The 22,017-nt window shown below is 42.2% G+C and overlaps 1 protein-coding gene across 2 annotated transcripts in view; it reads right to left on the minus strand.

The window, feature by feature from the left end:
- The window catches only part of EBF2 (EBF transcription factor 2), a 213,174-nt gene that overhangs the window by 184,573 nt on the left and 6,584 nt on the right, over positions 1-22,017 (minus strand). For both annotated transcript variants that reach the window (XM_080676608.1, XM_080676609.1), the window contains exon 6: positions 17,245-17,313. In XM_080676608.1, coding sequence (XP_080532734.1) covers positions 17,245-17,313 — 69 coding nt within the window. The remainder of the gene's footprint in view (positions 1-17,244; positions 17,314-22,017) is intronic.

Below are 22,017 nucleotides of genomic sequence, written 5' to 3' on the forward strand. Positions count from 1 at the left end.
CACCCAGTCTGATTCCTTTTATTTTTTTTCTTTGTATTTAATCAATTTTGCTTCTATTTATACTGGGGAAAAAAATAAAATAAAATAACAATATGATGGTTCCATTAGATAATGCTTTCAACTCAGCAACCCAATTTCCAAGTGCAGAGGAGCGCCCGAATGCTGTCAGAGGGAAATGTGGCTACAGGAGGTACGGATGAGATTTCACCTTGTTTGTTTATGCTTTTATAAGGACACTGAGAATAATAATAAAACAGGATGGGAAAGAGAAAAATTATGCTCCAGCCTAGAGATCGGTGGGTATAACCTCCCCGTTCTTTCCTTTGCTTTGATCTTTAGAAACGCTCACTCTCTCTTATTCACTCTCTCTTTAAGGAACAAAAATAAACTGTCTCCTGAGTAATAAAGTCAAGACACTTGCCAGTAAAAATTGGTTAAGGCCATCACTTCTGAAGGTCAAATGAGTTTTAGAAAGATGTCATGTGGGATCGCCATTCAGCACATTTTGTTAAATGGTTAAAAATAATAAAAATAATGACAGTAGTTGAGTTATTTTTAAAAAAGGAAAGAAAAGAAAAGAAAAGAAAAGAAAGCACAGAAGTCAGAGAGAAAATGAGAGAAACAGATGTCCTTGCAGGAATGCTGGGAAACGCATAAGAGAAAGATTTCTCCCACCCCAAACAAAAGCTTTTCCAAGGATCTTTTTGAGACTCTGTCAGTATTTGATGACGATGCAACATCGTATATCTTTTTTTGTGTTTTGCTGTGAGTTTCTCTTATTATTTATTTCATTTTAACAAAGAAGACACGATGGGGGAAACGTGTGTAAAAGGATGGCAATCCACGCTGACCCCAAAGCAAGCATTTCCCAGGTCCCTCGTGCAGCCGCCCTGTGAAAAGATCCAAAAGCCACCAGCAGTGGTGTTGCTTCAACACTAGACTGGAATAGAAAGAGGCCGGCCTCACACTCATGACACCATCGACTGAAGAGAGAAGATACCACAATCTACCCGGGTTCCAAAGGAAGATCCTGCCTCTCATAAAATACAGCCTGAGCAGGTCGAAGCTAAAAGACTCACGAGATGTAAATGTGCTCTCGGGGGAGCCTCCGTGGCTCCAATAACAAACTTGGAATCCACTCTGACAGCGCACCAGGTTCCGGTTATGTCACTGCCTTTCACAGAGCGAGTGGGCAGCCAGGCCTGCGGCTTTCTACGATTGGTTTGCTTTCACAGGGCACAGCTCACCCACAGAACCAAAAGAGTCTCTTGTGCCAAGGGATGCTTTAAAACTCCAGTGTGGCCACTGCAAGACTCGAGTTCCAAGTCTTGCTCGTTGCCAGTGACAATTAGAACAATCTGAAAATGTTTCTCCCAGAAAAATACACCTTTTTTGTTGTAACAGGGGTGTAAACGCCAGCCAATCTCTCTTGGCACCCGGAGCTGTAAGAAGTGCTTTCACCGTGCCACCTCTCCACAAAAACGCCCTCAATGAGCGTCCTCCAAGGACCAGCTCTGAAAAGGGGTTTCGCGTATCAGGTTAATGCATGCACTTGGCACGGCCCAACTTTTGCACCAAGGCTCTGGGGTATGGGGTGATAAGAGCCAGGTTCTGTTTGTTAACGATAAGGCAATTATTTCTTTGGTACTTCATAGGAGAAAAAAAAAATCTTACAGCAAAGATTCAAACAAGGATCCCTAGGGAGACAACGGAACTCGTAGGTTGGAAAAGTTTCCCACCCCCCCCCCGCCTTCACAGGAGCAAACAAATGAGCCTTTGAGAGCAACAGAACGGCTAAGACAAAGTTACCCACAAACACGCTGGCAGGCGGCTCCCGCACAAGTCCTCAATAACTCAGGGAGGGGAAGACAGGCATCGAGGGGAAGGAGAGATACAAAAAAAGACAGACCTCAAGTGAGAGAAAAGAAGAAAGAGAAAAGGAGGAAAGAACCAGAGTGGGGTGAAAGTAAAGAGGCAGAAAGAGAACAAAGGGGTGGTGACAGGATGAGAGAAAAGAAAGGGCACGAGGTGTCACCGGTGGCACTTCCAGTGTGTTTGGAGATTGAAGAGGATCGTGAACGTGGATGAGTGAAAATTAGATCTTTATTTTTGCTTACCACTAACAGAGATTTAGCATTTCCTTTCATTTTAAATATAGGCAAGCCCCAATGATGTGATTGATCCATAGGTTTCCCTGGACTGCCAAGAGATTCACGGTAAAAGAAAATAAAAGGGGGGTAAGAACTCCAAAACCCTGGCAAGGTGTTAGGCATCCCTTCCCTTTGCACGTGTAACATTTCAGAGGATAGGGGCGCATGATTTTCAGTTTGGAAAGGAGACCCTTCCATTCACTCCCTCGGTTGGGCTTTCTATAGGCCAAGGGCTCCTGGCCTTCCCTGTAACTCTCTAACATGCAACAAGCTTGGGCTTCAGACACCAGGGAGCTTCAAGACGTCTTTCTCAAGGTCATCACATCTGACTAGCAGCTGAGAGTCAGTTCCTCAGCGTCGCAGGTCAGGTCAGGCACGGCAGGTTTTTCTGACACCACTTTGCCCAGCTGGTTCCCACTAAGCTCTGTAAAACTCAAAAAAGGGTAGGCTGTGCCTCCCAAAGAAGCCTGTCGCTGAAGCCTCGTGTTAAGTTCCCTGCTAGGGGAAAACATGCTGACGAGACCAAGATATCCTACAGATGAAATAGGTCTCAAAACAACTGGCATCCTGCTCATTCCTCCTTGTCCTGGGATTCACATCCCAGCATTCCGGTCCCAGGGACATACAAATTCTGTTGGCAGGGCAGGCTAGCATCCAGAAGTCACTGGACCATTGGCCTCAGGACCTATCAGGAAACCTACTAGTTACGGCCCTTTACAGATAGGGGTGGGAGCAGCTGAGCCATGCCCCTGGAAACTCCCACCCAGCATCACAGTTGGCCCAACTGATAGAAATCATGTGAGCTCACCGAACTGCTCTTTCTGCTTTGGCTCCAGATACTTAGGTTTAGTGCAGAACCTGGGCCTGTTGCAGAAGTTTCTAAGCCAGAGCCTCTCTCTCCCCCATACAGCAAGGAGACCTTATACCTTGACTTGAGGCTTCCATTGTGCTGGATTAGATTGGAAATCTTCAAAATGGATATCATACTCAAAGCCACCTGTCTGACTGAGGCTAAGGAAGGGGAAGCATGCGTTTTTAGGGTGGTGCCAATTTTGAAAATGTCTCTCAGCTAAAGATGGAATGTTTTAAAAGACAGGGGAGGGCTTCTCAAAGAGAATCCCATAGCCTCACCTACTCCTTAGAGAAGGAACGAGTCTACCTAACAGGAGTGGGCCATCGGGTGGCAAAGGTCAGGCACCGGATAGAGGGAAATGCTAAACAAGGTAAGTCCCAACCAAAACCACACACGGCTTCCCTCACTGTCTGGTTAGTTTGCTTCGGTCTCCGTGATGGGAATTAGACAATCACTTTAAAAACTCAGAAGCCACTGTAAAAATAGAAAATTCTTGCTTCCTGTCATGACCAAATATTAAACACAGTGCACACCTAATGACTCTACCCCTCCCCAGGGAAGAAGCTTTAGGAACAATAAAATCCCAGCCGACTTGCAGTGTTTGGGTTTGGAGGTCTCGTTATGGGCTTACTGATCCAACACAATTTACAAGCTCAATGGACTCCACTCGAAGTGGAAACCGCCAGCCCGGGGTTATAAACAGAACACCTACCGTGAAGCCAGCATTTCATTCTTCATCAGGGAAGGAACAGAAGAAAGGGAGGAGTGAGGAGAAAGGCATAGGGTCCAAGCTGCTCATGGAAAAGTTTCTGACTGCCTGTGTGGGAATCAAAGGTAGACGTCCCACTAGACATGCGAGGTGAGGGAGCCTAAAACCTTCCTTAGCAGGAAGTAAAAAGAAAGGTGAACAAAAGAAAAAGAGGGAGATGGGGATAAGGGTGGGGTGGCAGGTATCTGCCACCTCTTTTTTTTTTTTTTTTTAATAGGTTGACTGGACATGAAACTAAACTTTCAAAGTTAAATTTCTTTTTTTCGGATTCACTAAATTACCTGAATATATGTCTCAGTGTGGTTATCCTTCATCTCATGACTCAACATCTGGATGATAAAATGCATTAGCCACTCTACATTTACTTGGGCAAGCATCAAGTGGACTGTTAGCGTTAAATCGAAGCAAAGTCTGGCTCTTGTTCAAACGTCAGCCAAGACCAAGCCGGGAGAGGGGAGCTTCCCCTTTACCTCTAACTTTGCGCAATTTATCACTTGGGCCTAAACAATCCCACATGTTGGAGGCGCTGAAGAGGGAGACTTTGGGAACGCTGAACAAAGGCTTTCAGGGAAGTCAGAATGAAAGTGAGCAGGAGACAGACAGTGGACACTAAGCACAAGCAATAGGGGAGGCGACAAGTCCATAAAACAGGGTCTAGACAGAGCATGAGACCAAGGCACTGAGAGGTGACAAAAAGAGAGAGAGAGGGAGAGAAGAGACAGAAACCTGAGGAGGGGGTTCTGGGCAGAAAAAATGGCAAAGACGAGGGGACAAAAAAAATGCCGGTATTTCTGCTCACCTAACAGCGGTCCAAATGAATTTCCTAAATGTGAATCCACTTCCACATAGACCAGAAAATGATTTCTACTACATGAAGTAGGAAAGGAAAAACAACAACACTAAAAGGGAAGAAAGGAGGGCTTGCTAATTGGCTCTGGGGCCAGTGGCTCAGGGTCTTTCACACATCATCTCTCTCCGCCCATGCTGAGGCAGCCCTGGCTTCCCTATTCTTCAGATAAGAAACCAGGATTCAGATAGGGTTTTCAGATAAAATACAGGATGGCCCCGTCAAACTGACAACAAATAATTTTTTCAGTGTAAGTACATCCCAAATATTGTATGGGAAAGGCTTCTCCTGAAAATGTATTTGTTGTTTATCAGGAATTCATATTTAACTGGAACACACTTATACTAAAAAGAATTATTTGTGTTTATGTGATATTTAAGTTTAACTGGACATCTTATAATTTTATTTGCTAAATCGGCAACTCCAGATCCATGAGAATGAATGAATGGGTGAATGCATGCGTGGGCCAGGAATAGTCAAACCCAGATCTGAAGCCAGATTTTACTACAGTCATTATCACACTACAGGAAGAACAGCCACTTCAAGGGCTCAACCCACATGTCATAAATCTGTGTTCAGTGTACACCCCTACTTCTGAAGTAAGACAAAGCCTTTCCACAGGAGAAACTGGCTATGTACAAAATTGCAGCTTAATGTAAAGTAAAAACCTATCAGTGTGACCCATGGCACAGGCAGCAGCCCCATCAGAAGCTTTGCAGTTCAACCCTGGCCAGGTAGCTCAGTTGGTTTGAGCTTTGTCCCCATACACCAAGATTATGGGTTCAATCCCCTGTCAGGGCACATGCAAGAATCAACCAATGGCTCTAGCCGGTTTGGCTCAGTGAATAGAGTGTCAACCCACGTAGTGAAGGGTCCTGGGTTCAATCCCGGCCCTGGTCGGGACTCATGTGGGAGGCAAACAATTGATGTGTCTCATATCGATGTTTCTCTCTCTGTCTCTCCCCCTCCCTTCCACTCTGTCTAAAAATCAATTGAAAACTATCCTGGGGTAAGGATTATCAAAACAAACAAAAAAACAATGATTAATTAATGAATGCATAAATTCATTTGGAACAACAAATCTATGTTTTTCTCTCTCCTTTCCTGTCTCTCTCTCTAAAAATCAATAAAAAAGAGGGGAAGCTTTGCAGTTCAGCAACAATATATTCGATGTGACTGCTACCTTTTATCCTGCCCCTTACCTGCATAGACCATCTTAGTTTTTGTCCTAGGAACTAGAGATCTTGTTTCTAATCCCATTTGGGTCTTTGACATGACCCCTCTTCAATTGTGTGTTCTCACCTGAAATGTGGGATGACAGCCCCACTGGATAACTAAAATGGGTCCTGTACATAGCTTTAAATTAATCAGAAAAATGTCCCATGCAATTGTGCAGAGCTGGACCCCAAACAATCAAAAAAGATATCCCTTTGTCTCCATAGTGACCCACCTCAAGGCTTCACTGGAGGGATTACGTGTGGATAACAGCATTCAGAGGTACAGTGGCCCTGAACATACCACCCTTTTGTGAGTTCTCTTTTTTAAAAATCCTGGCATCCTATAGGCCATAAAATACGGAGGTGTTAACCTCAAAGAGCTGGCCTGAACCCAGTGGTTCCATCCCTGCAAATTCTTCCATTCCTGCCATCATATCAGTGGGATTAGGAATTTCTCCCATATTTCCTTTTTAAAAGCTCCTGTTATGTGGGAGCATTTTCAGCCTTTCTCCCCATGTCTGGCTTCCTGGTGGTCTTGAGAGATCTGGGAAAGTTTGCCTTCACTGGAGACTGAGTTTAGAACCAAACTTCGTGGAGGACATTCTTTTAATAGATTACTTGGTCCAGACTGATGAAATGCTGACTCCTTGTAGATTTGGGTCTGGTCTGCCTGACTTGCTTAGAGCCTCTTTGTCACCCAACCACTTTCCTCTCTAATCAAATGCTCCTTCAGATTGCAATTCTAGATAAATGTGAAGAACAAAGCAACAAAGAACTATTCTTACAATGAAGACATAATCTAGTCAAGTTTTAGTGAGTAGAACCCTAAATCTGTAAGTCATCTCTGGGTAACTTGGGATATGTGTCTTATTTCCCAACCACTTGTCTTTTAGCCTCTTGGCCAAGTCAAAAATAAGCCTAAAAGAACTTATCCATCCCCGTTTGCTCAAATAGAAATAGAAAGAAAATAACTGTTCTAGAGGGTTCTCTCTGGATGAACACATGGTCTTATCAATCTTTCCCAAGCTCTGTTTCTTCTGTTTCCCAGAAAGCCAGCCACATAATTCTGGAAAGAGTTACCTTTCCCAGAAACAAATACCTACTTCTTATTTCCAGCATAGCACAATTTCAGAGCACTGTTCTTACTCTCCTCTTGACTTGTCCACTTCCTGGCAAATCTGCTATTTAATCACATAACACAATTTTATTAGGAAGAAGCTGGAAGTTGAAGCATACCATCATCTGTTCTGAGTAACCCCATACATCCAGTTGGCCCTTTGATTTTCACTGGGAATTAATCCAGAGGAATCTACACAAGCATTCTGAATGAGAGAATGCTAGAAAAAGTAAACCAGTTTTGTTTTTTTCTCTCTCTTTTTTTTTTTTTTCAAGAACTACTTGTAAATCCAAGAACTACTTGGATTCTGCCCTCTGAGTTTCTCCTTTCTCACAAACATCCAGGCTACTAAAAAATTCACAGATTGCCAGATGGTACAACAGCAGTTCTTTGCAAAGGATCTGAGCTTTCCAGTGAACAAAGGACGCGTACTCATGGGGACAAGTGGCAATATCAGCAAAAGCTTTGGAGTGGTGAGTGTATTAGAGGAAGGAAGTGGGTTATGGAGAAGTGAGAAAATGGGCCTTTCACCTCCAGCAACTGGTATTTGGCCGGGAAAACATCCCAACCACTGGTGGTGGTAGGAAAGGACATATTCAAAAGAAGTTAAAAGAAACTAGTTCAGAAACTGGGATATTTTTATAAGAAGTCACAAAATTTGAAGTCTGTGCCCATCTTCTGGTAGTATAGGGTGATGGAAATAATGTCCAAATTTTGGCAGATAAACTGATAAATTCCCAAAAGTGCCAAAAAAAAAAAAGAAAAAGAAAAGCATTTATGAACTATTGCAACATCTTCCTAATAGGTTCCCCTACTTCCGTTCTCCATTTTCCAACTCATCCTCAAAGTTCTCTCTCCAAAATATTGACCTGACCATGAAATTTCACTACTCAAAACCCTTTGATGTCTCCCCATCACAAACAAAACAAGGTCAAAATGCTTTTGTATGGGCATGTAAAGTCTTCCAAAATCAGAATCCAGATAATCTTTCCAACTTCTATTCCCCCTTCACACATATCCATGCACTTCTAAAACTGCAAGCAGATTTAGAAAATCTTTTCCTTCCCACATGCATTTTCCTATACACTTTCCTGCTCCTAGAATGCCCTTTGACCTCAGCTGTGTATGTCAGAGTTACAGCCATCACCCTATACACCTCTTCTTAGATTAAAAGCATCTGCCCACTTCAGATCTTCCAGAATTTTTCTCTTTACCTCTTTTATGACACTTTTTACATTTTACAGTGCATTGCACTTATTTCGGCATCCCCTCTGTTTTTCCAACTGAACTATAAGCTCTTGATGAGAAAGCTTTGTGCCTAGTCAATCTTATTATCTCTAAGAGCACCTTGCGAAGTCCATGACATAATAGGTCCTCAATAAATACTGAGTGCCTGGCTAGTGTGGCTCAGTGGTTGAGCATCAATCCAGGAACCAGGAGGTCATGGTCTGATTCCCCATCAGGGCACATGCCCAGGTTTCGGGCTCCATCACCAGTAGGGAGTGTGCAGGAGGCAGCCGATCGATGATTCTTTCTCATCATTGATGTTTCTATCTCTCTTTTCCCCTTCCTCTCTCTGAAATCAATTTAAAAAAGAAAACATATAAAAAATTAATATTGAGTGACTAAATAGATTCATGCTGCCTTCCAACCCTAAATATCTATTCTTGGCATTATTTTATAGCTACCTGCCAATGGGGAGTATGATCCCAAGCAATTGTCAAAAACAAGTAGTTATAGCCCTAGCTGGTGCTCAGTGGGTAGAGCATCAGCCTTTGGACTGAAGGGTAGCAAGTTCTATTCCAGTCAAGGGCATACTTTGGTTATAGGCTCGATCCCTGGTCAGGGCTTATGCATGAAACAACCAATCTATGTGTCTCCCTATATCAATGTTTCTCTCTCTCTGTCTCTCCCCCTCCATTCCACTCTCTCTAAAAATCATCTAAAAATCATTGGGGGAAAATATCCTCGAGTGAAGATTAACAACAATGACAACAAAAAACAAAACAAGTAGTTACAGAAAAGGTCCTATATGAACTGGCAAAGGACTCAGTTATCCAAATTCTTCGATGCTTGGCAGTCTGAGATTAATCTGCCAACTTATATTTTCTGAGTGCCTGTAATACCTAAGCCACTGGGCAGACACTGGGGGAGATACAGAATAATAATTGTTGTTAATTGCTATGATTTTTTGAAAGCATCTATTCCATCATGCACTATGTGGGCACCTTACATACACTAAAGTATTGCTATAACAACTCAACATTATCACATAGCTAATAAATATTAGAGTCTACTTAAATGAACTGTGGTATCAAACATTCAAGAATTACAATATAGTTGGGAATGTAAGGCAAGTCCAAATAGTTAAAAACAAACAAACAAAACTAATACCCATACATCCTAATCAGAGCAAGCACATGTGACAAGCATCAAGTGAAAAGACTTGGGCTACAAAAATAGATATCTTGCCGTGGCCAGATGACTCAGTTGGTTGGAGCATCATCCCATACACCAAAACATTGTGGGTTTGATTCCTGGTCAGGGCACATACCTAGGTTGTGGGTTTGATCCCTGATCAGGACGTGTATGAGAGCCAACCAATCAATGTTTCTCTGTCACATTGATGTTTCTCTCTCTTGCTCCCTTCCTCTCTCTCTCCAGAAATCAATTTAAAAAACAACAACATATCCTCGGGTGAAGATTTAAAAAAAAAAACACACTAATGTTTTAAAAAAAATGGATATCTTTGAGAAGATAAAATCAGAACTAGGTCTTTAAAAGGGGGTATGAGATATACTGGCAGAAAGTTTGGGTTGGGTATTTCAGGTAGAAATGGTATGTACAAAGAGAGAGAAGGTGAAAAATTCAATGTCTGTTTGATGGAACAAACATTTTGATTCTATTTGGATTCACAGAGAAGAACTAGAAAGCTGGAGCCTGTCTATGATCCACTTATCCAGTCTTCGGAACACTTCTCAATTTGTAAAAATGTATTTCTTTGTGTGATTTTTTTTTTAAATATATTTTATTGATATTTTACAGAGAGGAAGGAAGAGGGATAGAGAGTCAGAAACATCGATGAGAGAGAAACATCGATCAGCTGCCTCCTGCACACCTCCCACTGGGGATGTGCCCGCAACCAAGTCACGTGCCCTTGACCGGAATCGAACCTGGGACCCTTCAGTCCACAGGCCGACGCTCTATCCACTGAGCCAAACCGGTTTTGGCTGTGTGATTTTTTAAGTTGTCAACTCCATAGGAATAGGAACCATACCTGTTCTATTCCCTGGTTATCTGTCAGTAGCAGGAGTTCAGAAATATTTGCTTAATAACTGAACAACAGAAAAAAATTACTAAATCAATGAATGATGGTGTGAATCAATGTATAGATGACTAAGTTAGTTTGTTTGAAATCCAAAAGCTCTGTGAGTTTTGGAAGACTGGTCAGTCAAGTAGAGTAACTGTAATTCTTAAAAACTAACCCAATCATAGAAGTGAACATTATAACGTCTCAGCACCACCTCTTCAATCAGAAAAAGGAGAGTCCTTTTCTCAAAGAAGTTCCATCTTGTTTTGACCACTAGGCTCAGGCTGTTACCCAGTGAAGTACTTCAACCCAAAGGAACATTTTTCACTTCACCAGCAAGTGGAAGAGTCCTTTCTCCTATACCCGTGTCTCCTTGAAATGACTAAGAAACTAGCAAACGTTTTACCAGAAAACAAAGGAAGGAGAATATGAAAGAATGATGCATTCACTTTGGATAGATAATTTGTGTTTTCAGTGAGAAAATCTAAACCTTCCCTATGGGAATGGAATTTTCACTAAAAAAAAAAAAAAAAAAAAAAAAAAAATTGCCTGGGGCCAGGCTTTTGTAGACTCTTCACAGCACTGGGCTCCCCTCCACTGAAGATGGGGAGTCTGGGCAGAGGAGGCACATATTAATAGGTTCCATAAATTATTGATGAGCAAGGATGATGAATTAGCATGCCTGACACCCAAACCTGGGCCCTCAGCTAGAATCAGAGAATTTAGAGCTGGAAAGTAATGTTAAGATCACCCATTAATCCAAAGCACTTCATTTGTAGACAGGGAATCTGAGGGCCCATGAGGCAGCTCCGAACTGTGCAGCATTAGGAGCTAGTTAGTGAATAATCTGGGACCAGGGCAGGTGTCTTGATCCTAGTCCAGGGCCATTTCTACTACACTGTGATGCGTCTCTGTCACACTGGGAACTGATATTTCAACTGTCACACAGTTGAATGTGGCTTGTACAGTCTCAGAGTAAATGACACTCTGGGGACAAATGGCACCCACCACTTCCCAAAGAACAGACCCCTCTCTCATGTTCCTATCAGGAGTTCTTCTAGACCATTCTCACCAGGTCTTTCCCTTCTTCAACAACTCTACATTCTGGAGAGCTTTTTCTTCTCCGCAACTTCCACCCATTGACTACCCTCCAATTTCACCACTGAAACTGGCCATGTGACTTTGGCCAAATTACCTAACTCCTTGAGACTTATTTTTTCCTCTGTAAAATTGAGAATTTTCTCAACCCTTGAAGATTAATTAAGATTATATAATACAAATTTCTTATCACAATGCCCAGCATACAATAAATGCCAATTAAAATGTTAGGTAAATGTTGAGTACTGGTCTTATCCATCCTCCTCAGAGATAGAATTCTTCGTTCAGGAGATGTCATTACTAATATATCTGACTTGTCCATTTCCAGGGAAAGGGAATGAATAGGAATGAAAACCAGCCTGAGCGGTCTACAATGGCAGGAATCTACTGGGCTTTTTTGACATAAATCTCACCACGACCTTAGTACTATCCAAATACTGCTTCAATGCTGAAAGAGACCGTGGGGTTACAAGCAGAATTTATGCCATGAATCAAGAACAGATGAATGTAGATTTCGTTTGATAAATTAACAAAAAGAAAAACTCCAGTGTTCAGGATTAATGCATGGAAAGTCAGTCAGGGCTTTACTCCACACAGTTATCTTCTAGAATTTCCCATCCCACAAATAACTCTTCCTGGGGTTAAGTGACACACTGGAGAGAGGAATGACCCAGAGGGAAGAGGATTCAAGCACGTAGGACAAGGTAGTTGGTGAGGCAAAGAAAGGCAGGAAGAGGATGAGCTAGATGGCAGGGGAACGTACACAAGAAGCCTGGACCAGAGGGGAAAGCATTTGGTGAAGATGCCTACCAACATGACGGCAGGAGAAAATGTCATCTAAAAAAAGAGTCATACCCATTAGGACGGCAACTACAAAAAATAAACTACAACAACCTAAAAACAAGAAAATAGCAAGTAATGTGGATCTGTAGAGGAATTGGAACCTGCACTGTTGGTGAGAATATAAAATGGTATAGCCACAATGGAAACAGTATGGCAGTGGCAGTTCCTCGGACCACCATATGATCCAACAATTTCACTTCTGGGCATATACCAAAAAAAATTGAAAGCAGAGAGACATTTGTCTACCCATGCTCATAGCAGCATTATTCACAGTGGCCAAATTCTGACCCATGCTACAACATGGAGGAACCATAGAGGATATGATGCTAAGTGAAATAAGCCTGTCATAAGAGGACAAATACTACATGGCTCCATTTACATAAGATATTTAGAGGAGTCAAATTCACAGAGACCAAAAGTAGAATGATGCTTGCCAGGGGCTGGGAAGAAGGGGGAATGAGGAGTTGTGGTTTATTGGTGACAGAGTTCAGTTTTGCAAGATGAAAAGAATAGAGATGGATGGATGGTGGTGGTTGCACCACAATTTGCATATACTTAATAGCTCTGAACTGAACACTTGGCTAAGATGGCCAATTTTATGTTGTGTGTATTTTACCACAATTAATTTTTTAAAAAGAGGAAGATAATATCAGGAAAACCCCTCATGGGCAACTAAACACCAAACATTTCTGAGCAAACCTTTTGAATGAGAGTTATTCTGTTGTTTATTTGGCTTCTTGAAAAAGAAAATGAACAAAAACACGTCAGTACTTAAAATGGACCCCCAAGGAACAGAGCTTAGAAATATAGGAGACACATGACCCAAGGCAAAAGACTGGGATATATAGCATGTGAGAAATAGGTTGGAACTACTTACTCTTTTAATAGAAAATATCCTACCACTGTGCACATGGGCAGGGATAGCCTTCAAAGATTCAAAAAGAAGTACTGCCCCACCTGCCCATCTAACTTTTAATGGGGCTGCAAGTACAGAAACCATAAGGACTTTTTCCTGCCTCACATCAATGAGACTGTCCCTACAGTTCTCTTCCCAAGGACCACCAGATTATCCTGAGCCCCAGAGAGTCTGTAGATATGCAGAAGCTTCCAGAGAGAGAAGAGGGTTTGAGCTCATGAAAAACAAGGTTGAATTAGAGCTTCCCTCTGAAACCACAAAGTGTAAATCATTGTGAGCCTTTTTTTAAATTTACCACACACAGGTCTTTATGGGTAAGATTTAGGTGGATGACCACAGTAAGGATTCTGTTTTCATTGTTGTTTTTGTTTTGGTCTGGTCTGTTTTGTTGGGTTTTCTCCAGATAGGGACTTTGGAATTTTACACTAAAAGTTAATAAGTCCCCCTCCCCACTTTATGCACACACACACATCCTATATAATAAAAGGGTAATATACAAATTGACCCTAATGGCAGAACGACCAGAATGACCCCTGGACCAGTCACTATGAGGTGCACTGACCACTTCTTGATCCCTTTCCCTGGCTGGCAGGCTCCAATCGCCTAATGGCCACCCATCAGGCGGGTGCGGGACCGGCAAGCAGGCGGGAACAGCTAATGTCTTGGTCCCTTCCCCCAGCCATCAGGCACCAATCACCTGATGGCGATGGAGGAACCAGGGGTGGATGGCGGCAGGGGGAGGGCAGCTGCGGGCAGCTGGGGAAGATGGCCCTGACCACAGGCCAGGCCTAGGGATTGTACCCATGCACGAATTTCGTGCACCGGGCCTCTAGTTTATGTAGAAGAAAGACTCTGCTCGACGCTATGATTCACAGCAAGTGCTGCTGGCCTGGCTTTTGGGAGAGGGGTGTGGCTGCCCAAGAATTCACAAAAGCATGCTGAAAAGACAGCTAAAAGTAAAAATTAAATTTATGTTTTTAGAGAGATCAATCAGGGAGTAATTTACTGGGGAAAAAGAAGTCCCAGTCTGGGGCTAATCTTAGAGAAGGGAAAACTAAGTCTCTATGGAGGCATCCTATTGTAAAATCCAATAATATTCAATTAAGGGGCCACAAGGTAGCAAAAGCTATTTTTTTTTAATATTTCAAGCAGCCTGTTAGAAACTGACTATCTGCTCAGGATGTGGTCACACGGTCTAAGTGAAAGGTCAAGTTGTTTTCTGACTGAGCTGGAAGTCTATCATGTCAGTGGGTAACATGACATAGCATGTCTCACCAGGACCAAAACCTCTGGTCGGTCATCAAGGGCATTTCTGGGATGAGATTCTTCCTTCCCATTCTAGTACATGTCTTTGATTAATAAAAATGGATTTACAACTAAATTAGCACTTGCTAACTGCAGTTTGGCAGGCAAAATTTTGCAAAACCCTGGACTCACCAAGGGAAAAAATAAATAAGTCTTGGGTGATGAAAAGTTGTGGAACCACTCTTGAGCCTCCTCAGCCCCTCCCCCAAACAGGCACAATTCTGGGGAATAAAGTTCCCTGGGGCCAGAGTGGAGTGTGCCTGTTGTGTGAGAAAACTCAGGGAGAGACGGTGTAAATTAACTGCATCTGGCCAGACTGAGCCAGGAGGGGCAGGAGATAATTAGTTGGCATAGTAGGAACAAGGGCAAAGAAGAGAGTCCTATGTTTACTCAGAGAAAATCCAAAATAGACTACTTTGCACTCATTTGGTGTTCATGGGTGATCTCGACATCTCCAAGTCAGTAGGCGTTGAACCCAGGGACCAGCTGCACAGCTCAACCAAACCTCTGATGACACCCATCCCACCTTCAACAAATGGAAACCTGGCTGCATCCACTTTTGCTTCCACAAATGAAGGGAAGAAGGCTAAGGCACACCGAAAAGACATTCAACAGCAATAACACAAGATTCTGGTGAAGGAAGAACCTCTTCCAACAAAAGACCTACAATGAGCAAAACAAATAAATACATCTGTTTATGATAAAATGCTTTCTCTAAAAACCTGGTACTGATCAATTTACAGTACCCTTTCGTATGTTATGTGTGGACATGAAACATTTCGGAAGTAACACATATTTCAAGTGATGCAGAGACGTCACTGGGCTGTTTTATTGTGCATAGGACAGTAAAAGTAAGTGCCACAATCACATAAAGCTCCATAGTACAGCAGCCAAAATGCAGTTTCCACCTCCTCAGAAGAATTTAAGGCATTCTAGCATCAACAACAAAGGCACCAAATATGAAAATATTTTCTCCCATAGATGCAAAAAGACTACTTTTTTTGTATCTGTAACATGTGTATTGCATAGGAAGAAAACACAGCATATTCAGCTTTATTCGTGAGTACAGCTATATGTAGTTTCTTGCAAGAAGCTGCTGCTAAGCTCAGAGTCATTAGGATGTGTGCTTACAAGATGCAAGATGCAGGTGAGCATTTACAGGTTTGCCAATATTTCTAAAGCTGATCTAAGGGGTGTTTATTGCAAGAAAAGATGCAACAATGATGAGGAGGTTAGAGTGCCTTCCTAAAAGGACAGCAAAAGTTCATGAAAAAGACTACATGAAGATTAGAAAGCTCGGGGTACATGCTGGAAGGACTGGATCTGTGTCTAGGCTGCTCTTATATCCTTCAAACTCCCCCAGCAGATCCCAAGGCCATCCTGGGAAGCTGGGAATAGACACCCCATGCAATCAGCACACCCAACTCACATAAGTTAGGAGAGAGACGGCTGGGAGAAGGTGCTTATGGCAGTGAGAGGAGGTAAGGATAACGGTTTCTTTAGTGCCAGCTCTGCTCCAACCAGCTGTGTGAACATGGGCAAGTCATGTCACCATTCCTGGGTTCAGTCTCTTCATCTAGCAAATGGGGAAGATGGCTAACTCCAAAGAGCTCTTACAACTCTTTAAATGTAAGCTTCTATGCACTTTCAGAAAACAAAAATCTATACAGCTCCTTAATATTGGTCTCACCTGAACCTCCTAAGATGGTAGTGACCATACACATCTGGCAAACATTTTAACCCTGCCTGTCATCCTCTCCCACGCATCTCAGAGAAGACTGCAGAACTGTCAGGGCTCTTTCAGTGGCCTCCTGAAGCCTACAGAAGCAGGCGGTACCCTCCAACTCTTCTCCCACTATACCATTAAAGAACAGAAGTGCCAAGTGCTTTGTCCAAGGTCAGAAGCTAGGACAGAATCAGAATTCCAGCCCCCTCATTCCTAGGACTATGCTATACTTTCCACGAAAAAACCAAGCTGGGTTTCTGGGAAGAATGCCAGAGGTTCCATTCTCCCAACTGAGGATTCACTGGAATATTGGAATAACAACTTTGGAGACTGTGGTCTCTCCAATCCATTTCAGGACCTGGCTAGAAACACGAAAACCCAAAGAAAGAAGCAATAGGGAATTATTCCGTTTTTTAATGAAAGAGAAAAAATTAGGGGTGGGAATATGGGATTTCTTAAAAATTACATGATTGCTGGAAGTTAATTTGGTATTTCTTCATTGGTTTATAAGTTCTGTTTCCAATCACAAAAACAGACAGCTGAGGATGCCTAACTCACATTTCAATGAATTAGCATCTTGTCCCAGAGAATCTTATCCACTCTGAATATAACACGGGACCCAGAATGCAATCCTCTGCGGTAGAAAGGAATCTCCCTCAACACAATAGAGAGCTTGTCATAATCCCCTAAACCGTAATCTAAACTGGAAGTCGTCAAGCCCAGCAGCAATCACTGAGAACCATACAGGGGTTGCCACTTAACTTGGGATACATTGCCTCTTTCAGCAAACTGATTGAGGTCCTGCCCTGCCAGAAAGGAGAGATGGCATCTCCTACCATCCACGCCCTCCTTAGTAGGCTGAAGCAAATGCACTTGGAAAAGAATCCAGGTAGATTTAGAGACATAAGTTCAAAAAGGAAGGTTCTGACTTCTTCCAAGAAAGGCCAACCAGAACAAGAAAATGCATGTTGAACTAGCGTTCATGCCTTGAAGGTAACATGAAACCAACCTTACAGCAAAGCCCAAGTGATCAGTACTCAGAGCTGAGATTCATAAAGGAAATGATTTTTTTTAAATCACTTTTTCCCCCTACCTGTCGATGATGACAGGGTCTGAAGGAGTCTCATTTCGGTTTCCACAGCTTTTCTTTTCACAGCATCGACTGTAGATTGGGAAGTAACCAGAAAAGTAAAAGAAATTTGTTAAAATCAAGAAAAACAATAAGCACACAATGTAAGAACTTTCACAAAAATTAGTATGTCCTGGGCTAGTAGCCTCTTCACTATCAGCTGCTTGAGAGCAGAATTTATGGCCATGTTTAGAAACAATAGTGAACTTGAAGCCCAGAGATACTCATTTAAATTCTCACTCTGTGACTTATAAACCGGGTAATTCTTAGCAAATCACAATTTTCCCAAGAATCGTATTTGTAATCTGAACCCTGGACAGCTGGATTTAAACATCTATAAGGTTATTTCCAGCTAAGTGTTGAATGATTTTAATGACTATATATTTTAGATCTTTGTGTCTTAACAAATATTTAGAGAAAGAAGGGAAAGGAAAATGTATAAAATAGCTACCTGGATTTTTATCAACCTTATTTACATAACATCTTTCTCCAGAAAACTCAGTGTACTTTATAAATGTTTATGCCTTCATCCATTTCCATCCTTTTCTAAATATGAAGGAGGAAGAGCAGAACTATGGCGTGTGTTTTAAAATAGGAAGAAAATGAGGCAGGGCGCTGTAAAGTTATAGCTCCAATCCTTTTCACCAAGTCATGGAACAGAAATGGGACTGGATGTACAGTTCCCATCTTAAAAACACTCCCTCCCAAAACTTGCACCTGATGGATGATGCTGGAGAATGCACGGGAGAAAGAAGAGGTCCTAGAACAATTGCAATAGGTAGGAAGTATTCAGAAGGTCCTTTGACTTTGCAGAAGTAAAGCACTCCAATCAAAGGGCCCTGCATGGGAGAGCTAGACAAATGTAAAAAGGGCGAAGGTGGCTTGGTGGTGGAGAAGCAATGGAACACGACCTCCTTGAGTTGCCCTAGCATGCTTGTCAGGACCACAGACTTCTGAATACCTCTCAGCTCACTCAAGCACATGGCCCAGCACTGACTATCACCCTGACAGGGCTTATATGAAAAGCATTATCACCCTGACCAGTTTGACTCAGTGTATAGAGCATCGGCTTGCGGACTCAAGGGTCCCAGGTTCGATTCCACTCAAGGGCATGTTCCTTGGTTGTGGGCACATACCCAGTAGGGAGTGTGCAGGAGGCAGCTGATTGATGTTTCTCTCTCATCGATGTTTCTAACTCTCTCTCCCTCTCCCTTCCACTCTGTAAAAAATCAATGAAATATAGTTTTTTTCAAAAAAAAAGAAAAGAAAAGCATTATCACCCACACTGGTTGCAGACTATGTCTAATAAGCCTTAGCAATAATAAAATTACAGGTAAGTGCGGTCCTTCCCCTGATAGTTCCTCTGTAGCTTAAGGTTGGTATGGCCCAATAGAAAAAAATGTTAACGTGGGAATCAAGGCTCTGGCGCCTAACCCAACTCTGTCCCAAACCAGCTGCCTGAATTTAGTCTAATCTCTTTAACCCCTCTAGGTTTTGTCTCCCTATATATAAAATTAAAATGTTGGGCTAGATTATCTCCAGAGTTCCTTCTAGTATAAGAAGTCCAGGAGGCTATGGGATTCCTTGAGCACCCTCCAAAAGTGATGACAGGGTAAGGAAAAAAGGGAAGCCATGTGGCAGCAGGAACTCAGAGGCCTAGCACAGCCCAGGAATAAATTTAGTTTCTGGTTCTCTGCAGTGCTTTCATCATCTGGGATCCTCCACAGAATTACAAACAAACAAACAAAGAACTACTTTACAACTTTTTAAATCCATCTCTCTCTCAGGCAGGGGCATGTGGATTATTTAGTGAATAATTTTACCATTCTCAAAAGGTAGAATATACTTGAAAGATGCCAAAAAAATAACTTTCACTAAATGGGCACAATGAGGTTTTAAGAAATGTAATCAAATTAATAAGAAGTAGAAGAAAAAGTGTCTCAACTTTCTTAAATACCAGAGCTTGCCCCTGGGAATTTCAGAAACAATATTTTGCCTTTAAAATTATGTTAGGTCTCAACTTTTAAAATTTCAGTCCATCCCAAGATTAACACCAGTAAAAATGCTGACCAGCTTCTCTCCCCGCTCCCAGAGCTTGTGTCTTTCTTCCCAACTCCTGCCCCCACCCATTTCTGTCTCCCACCTCTCCTTTTTCAAAGTGGCTTCTGTCAATGGAATACCTTTGCAGTTCAGGCAAACCTTTTCCCTTAGCAACACAATTTCAAAAGCCCCATCCATGCTAGTTACCTAAAGCCTTCTACCTAGACTCCCCTTTTGACATCACCAGCATGTCAACCTAACCCAAATATGTGTTTGATGCCGTGTACAATTTAATTCCAAGAGCGCACGCTGCTAGAACGTGCCAATCTGTTTAGTTTGAGAAGGAATGATTTCGAGGAGGCTGAGTAAGTTTGCAAAATTGCTCAGCTGAATTCAGCTGCCTTCCATGGGGACTTTCTCTGGAGGAAAAGAAAACAGATAAAAATGTAAGCCTGGTGCCAGTGTAATACAATGTGGGGATTCGGCTCGGGGAAGGAAATGATATTTAAAGAAAATGCGGAGAGATTTCAGGACTCAATCTTCTCTTTTCCAACAGTCACATATTTAAGTATAATCTCTAATGTTAATAGCACAGAAAAGATGTAGAAGGCAGTTACTTGGCTATTGCACTATAAAAATAAAGGTATAAAAATAATAGGAGTGGACTGTATTTGCCCCACTAGAGCCCTTCTTAAAATTTCTCTGGGTTAGCCAAAGCTAATTTTCTTTTTCTTTCCTTTTTTAAAGAAAAATTCTCATCAAGATGTCCTAGTTATTCTTCATTTGGTTGCTTAAATGGCATTCGGTCGTCACGCCAGAATATTAAGATAAGCAAAGGGGAGTGGAGAGTGGAGAGTGGAAGACATTCATGAACCACATTCCCCACACAATCGCTCTGGGCCCAGGTGTGTGGATAGTTGAGAAAAGGAACTGGGTCCCTGAATTGCGCAGATAACTTCAAGTTCAGTTTCTTTAGCTAAAGAGGCTGTTAGGGTTATTTCCCAGCAAGCAAGTCTGTAAGTCTGAAGTTCTTGTTCAGTGAAAATTGAACAAAGAGAAGAGGAAACTGAACTTGGCCCTAGGTTAAGAATGTGGTCCTAACTACCACGGAGAGGCTCAGAAGTGCCCCTTTTCCTAATGAATAAAAATGAAAGCTCTTCCTCTATTCCTCCCTTTGGCTTGGCTTGGTTTATTTTATTCTAGCACTTATTTGGAGAACCTTTTACCTGAAATACTCTCAATTCGTTAATAGGCCTCTTTCATCCTCCCTATCTTTTCATGGAATCTTGAGAGAGAAAGAGAAAAACAAAACAAGTTGGGGATAGGGGGTGGGGGAAATGAGAAGTGTTATCCCAATCCTGGATCTTCCCTGAATTTTTCAGGAAAGGAGAAAGAAAGGGGAAAGGGGCGGCTGGAGGAGAAAAGGCCCAGCCACGGACACAGGGTGTCCAGTCAGCCAAACTCCTGCTCAAGACAAGTGGATGTGCCCTTTCCCCTCCAAAATCGTTTTTAAAATTCAACCCTCAACTTTCAAAAATCTGTCTCTAATTTCAAACTCAAATAAGCGCACAGCATGGTGGCTTTTGTTTTGTTTTCTTCTCCCCAACTCCTCCCTGCGATTGCATAACAAAAGTGTCTAAATTCACACCATCTGGCCGATAAAGACACTGGCCCCACTGCCCGGCTGGCCCATCTGATTAGGGCCCTGTCTAGCCTGCGCCTTGTGGCGAAAAGTCACAGCTGTGGGGTTTGCTCGCACTCAATACAACTCTGTTATTAGCCAGCTGTAGGCCTTGAGACGACTTCTGTTCAAATTATAATATCTTTTAACCCTCTGAGCATTTGAGGGCAGGGGTGGCTGGCAGCGACATAACAACTAGATTTCTCTTCGCTAATAATTGTCAAAATGGACTAAAGCAGGGAAGAAGGGAGCAGAAACAGTTGGAGAAGGGAGAAAAAGTTATTCTTAACGATATCAATATTGTTTCCTTCCTCAAAGCTAAACGCTCATTTATGAGCTTTTTGACTAAAGATTACAGAACATAAAACCATGCAGGGAAGTTCCCAGGTAAACCCCAAAACACTCACCCCACAAATGAAACCGGGTGCCCTAACCATTGAGAACGGGCATCTGATTCATCCCTCAGTCACTGACTGCTATAACTGGCTCTTAAAATGTGGGAGAAGGAACTTTTTCTCCCTAACTGCAGAATCAGCTCAGACTGACACATTGCATCCAACATTTGTTATTACCCCAGTTCATCTACACACACACACACACACACACACACACACACACACACACCAGAAACAGTACCCATCCAATGGATCATTTATTTACCCATTAATTAATATTTGTTTTAAATTCTAGTTAGGAAAGAAAGTAGCAGAGCATCTCTTCCCCGGCCTCAAATACAGAGACGTTACAGTACATTAAATTTTTATATTGTGTTACTAATGCAGATTAAACTAGAGGTTTTAAAAATTGATGCTGCTACTTAAACAGCATAAAATGAGGAGGATTTGATTGGGCTTAAAAATAAAAATGTCAGCTTTAAATACCACTGGATGGGGCGTGCAAGTATTCTTTAAAATGAGAGGTATAATTCATCAGACAATGGGCCAATTTGGGGCTTTCTTTTCTTTTAAGAAGATAATCTCTCCAAACAAAGACATTTAAAAGTACAGAGAGAAATT

Source organism: Plecotus auritus (assembly GCF_963455305.1).
Source record: "Plecotus auritus genome assembly, chromosome: 6".
Classification (NCBI taxonomy): Eukaryota; Metazoa; Chordata; class Mammalia; order Chiroptera; family Vespertilionidae; genus Plecotus; species Plecotus auritus.